The following is a 3,103-nucleotide window of genomic DNA, read 5'->3' as shown; positions in this document are numbered from 1 at the left end:
CCTCCCAACAACCTCCTTGTTTCTATAAAACATGGTAATGATATATGGGTCAAAGTGAGGAACCACTGGGCACTGTGGGGGGCCCAAGAGATTGACACACCCTGGAGAAACTCCATCTGGCAATTCTTCTTTAACAAAATGGTTTTGGTGGTAGGAAAAGTATTGCAGGTACATATTGTGAATGGACTTTTAGCTTGGAAAGTCTCTTTAATGAATATTTGAGACTCATATTACATGTAAATTCTATTATTATTAATATTATTAAAATCAACTTTCCTGATATTTATATTGCAGGTTGATGAATATGAAGTCTTTATTTAGTCCAAAACTGGTCATAGCTTTTTTTCTCCTTGTGTCAGTCATTGTCTTTTACCTCGTACTGAAGTCAGATGTTTCTGTAGGGCTATGGAAAAGTCAATAAATGGCGCCATTCTGAAGAATCAAAACAAGATTCTTGTCCTGGTTTGGGTCTGGCTTTTTAGAGATCACTTTCCATTGGACAGATGCCAGACAGAGTTTGGTATTTCAGACTGTATGCTTACAGCAAACCGGGATCTATACAACATTGCTGATGCTGTGGTCATGCATAGTAGATATCATGTACGAAAAAGGATTGATGCCCCAGGATCCAAGACCTAATTTTCAACATTGGGTTTGGTTTAACATGGAGCCACCACTGATAATTAAAAACCTACATTGGCTGGATGGCCTTTTCAACATGACAATGACATTTCGTAAGGATGCTGATATCTTCAGACCTTATGGTCAACTGATAGCTTTTAAAAATCCCCAAAATATCACCATCCCCACCAAATCCAAGATGGTGGCTTGGGTAGTTAGTAAGTTCTACCCTGGTGCCTGGAGGACAGCATATTATGAAGAACTGAAAAAATATATTCCTATTGATGTTTATGGAAAAGGACACATCGAGTTGACCTGGGATGACTTCCATTAGGCCCCGTACACACGACCGAGGAACTCGACGTGCCAAACACATCGAGTTCCTCGTCGAGTTCAGTGTGGAAGCCGCCGAGGAACTCGGCGGGCCGACTTTTCCCATTGACTAACGAGAAAATAGAAAAGTGTACACACGACCGAGTTTCTCGCCAGAATCCAGCTCCGATCGAGTTTCTGGCTGAATTCTGCCGAGAAACTCGGTCGTGTGTACGGGGCCTAAGACTATTTCTCAGTATAAATTCTACTTGGCCTTTGAAAATTCCATCGCCAAAGATTATATCACTGAAAAACTCTGGTCAAATGCATTTGGCACATGGACCTTGCCAGTTGTGCTAGGGACCTCTCGTGAGAACTATGAACGTTTTGTCCCTGGTGATGCTTTCATTCATGTCAATGATTTTCCAAGTGCAAAGGACCTTGCCATGTACCTTCTTGACCTGGACAAAGATGATGAGAAATGCAAAAAGTATTTCAACTGGAGGTCCCAATACTATGTGAAGACTGGGGGTGGGTGGCAAATTAATTACTGTCAGGTTTGTGAGACCTTGAAAAATGGTCCTCATTACCAGGTCATACCTAGCATAGAAAAATGGTTTCTAGAAAATATTACCTCTTCATAATGAGCTTATTAAAAACTTTGAATTCTATAGAGAAGCTTTATCAAATGCATGCTGAGGGTAGAAGTAATTACTTGCGTTACATATGATATTTATCAATTATATGTCATGTTTTTGTTTTTTTTGCACATAGTATTTTTATAATAGCACAATCAAATTCTGAGAGTTAAATAAAGATAAACAGTGAACCAAACATGATAAAAGAGAATAAAGCCCTGTACACATGATCAGTCCATCCAATGAGAACGGACTGAAGGACCGTTTCATTGGTTAACCGATGAAGCTGACTGATGGTCTGATGTGCCTACACACCATCAGTTAAAAAAACGATTGAGTCCAACGCGGTGACGTAAAACACAACGACGTGCTGAGAAAAATGAAGTTCAATGCTTCCAAGCATTACTCGACTTGATTCTGAGCATGCGCGGGGTTTTAACCAATGCTTTTGCATACTAACCGTCGGTTTTGACCGATCGGTTAGGCGTCCATTGGTTGAATTTTAAAGCAAGTTCTACATTTTTCGACCGAAGGATAACGGACCGATGGGGCCCACACACCATCGGTTTGGACTGATGAAACGGACCTTCAGTCCATTTCCATCGGTTTTTGTTAGGTCCGCTATTTTTTTGCTCTGGGTACGAGGAGTCCTACGATCGATCGGGTAATCAGCAAGACACTAGCACGAGTATCATGTTGCAAGATTACAATTTATTTCCTGAATACAGCTGGTTTTACTAAAAATTTGAGGTACACCCTCTCTCCGTGGACCAGCCAATCAGGTTACAATATTTCTCACAGTATATATTTTTATACAAAGTTTGCCTGGAGATAAATGTATTAATGTAAATGTGATAAAACAAAAGTTTGTTAGAGATGCTACGTGACAGATAATAATATAGGGCCAGATTTACCAAAGAGATACGACGGCGTATCTCCCGATACGCCGTCGTATCTCTGTTTCTATCTATGCGACTGATTCATAGAATCAGTTACGCATAGATATCCATAAGATCCGACAGGTGTAATTGTTTTACACTGTCGAATCTTAGGATGCAGTACCGCGGCCGCCGCTGGGGGGAGTTTGCGTCGTAAACCAGCGTCGGGTATGCAAATTAGGAGTTACGGCAATTCCCGACGGATTTTCGCATTCGCTACGTCGCTGCTAGTCTAGTTTCCCGTTGCAAAGTTAGTCGTCGTTTGACCTGCCCTAACTTTACTTTGCTGTTTAAAGTATGGCCGTCGTTCCCGCGTCAAAATTTAAAATTTAACGTCGTTTGCGTAACACGTCCGGGTATACGGAAGTATGCTACGCGCGTCGCCGTTCGAAAAAATGACGTCACGGCGCGCAAAGCACGACGGGAATTGCGAAACTGAGCATGCGCAGTAGGTCCGGCGCGGGAACGCGCCTAATTTAAATGGCACACGCCCATTTGAATTGGCCCACCTTGCGCCGGAGGCTGCCAGCGTAGTTTTCATCGCAAGTGCTTTGTGAATCAGGCACTTGCGATGAAAACTTGCGGCGGTGTAAC

At 42.2% G+C, this 3,103-nt stretch overlaps 1 protein-coding gene across 1 annotated transcript; it reads left to right on the top strand.

Moving 5' to 3' along the window:
* Positions 1 to 405: 405 nt before the first annotated feature.
* On the top strand, positions 406 to 1,577 carry LOC120914528 (4-galactosyl-N-acetylglucosaminide 3-alpha-L-fucosyltransferase FUT5-like). The gene is given in 3 exon segments (XM_040325205.1): positions 406 to 590; positions 592 to 941; positions 1,165 to 1,577. Coding segments are annotated over 3 exon segments (948 nt in total).
* Positions 1,578 to 3,103: the final 1,526 nt, after the last annotated feature.

Source organism: Rana temporaria, chromosome 9, assembly GCF_905171775.1.
Source record: "Rana temporaria chromosome 9, aRanTem1.1, whole genome shotgun sequence".
Taxonomy (NCBI): Eukaryota; Metazoa; Chordata; class Amphibia; order Anura; family Ranidae; genus Rana; species Rana temporaria.
This window is presented reverse-complemented; position numbering and strand designations above follow the sequence as displayed.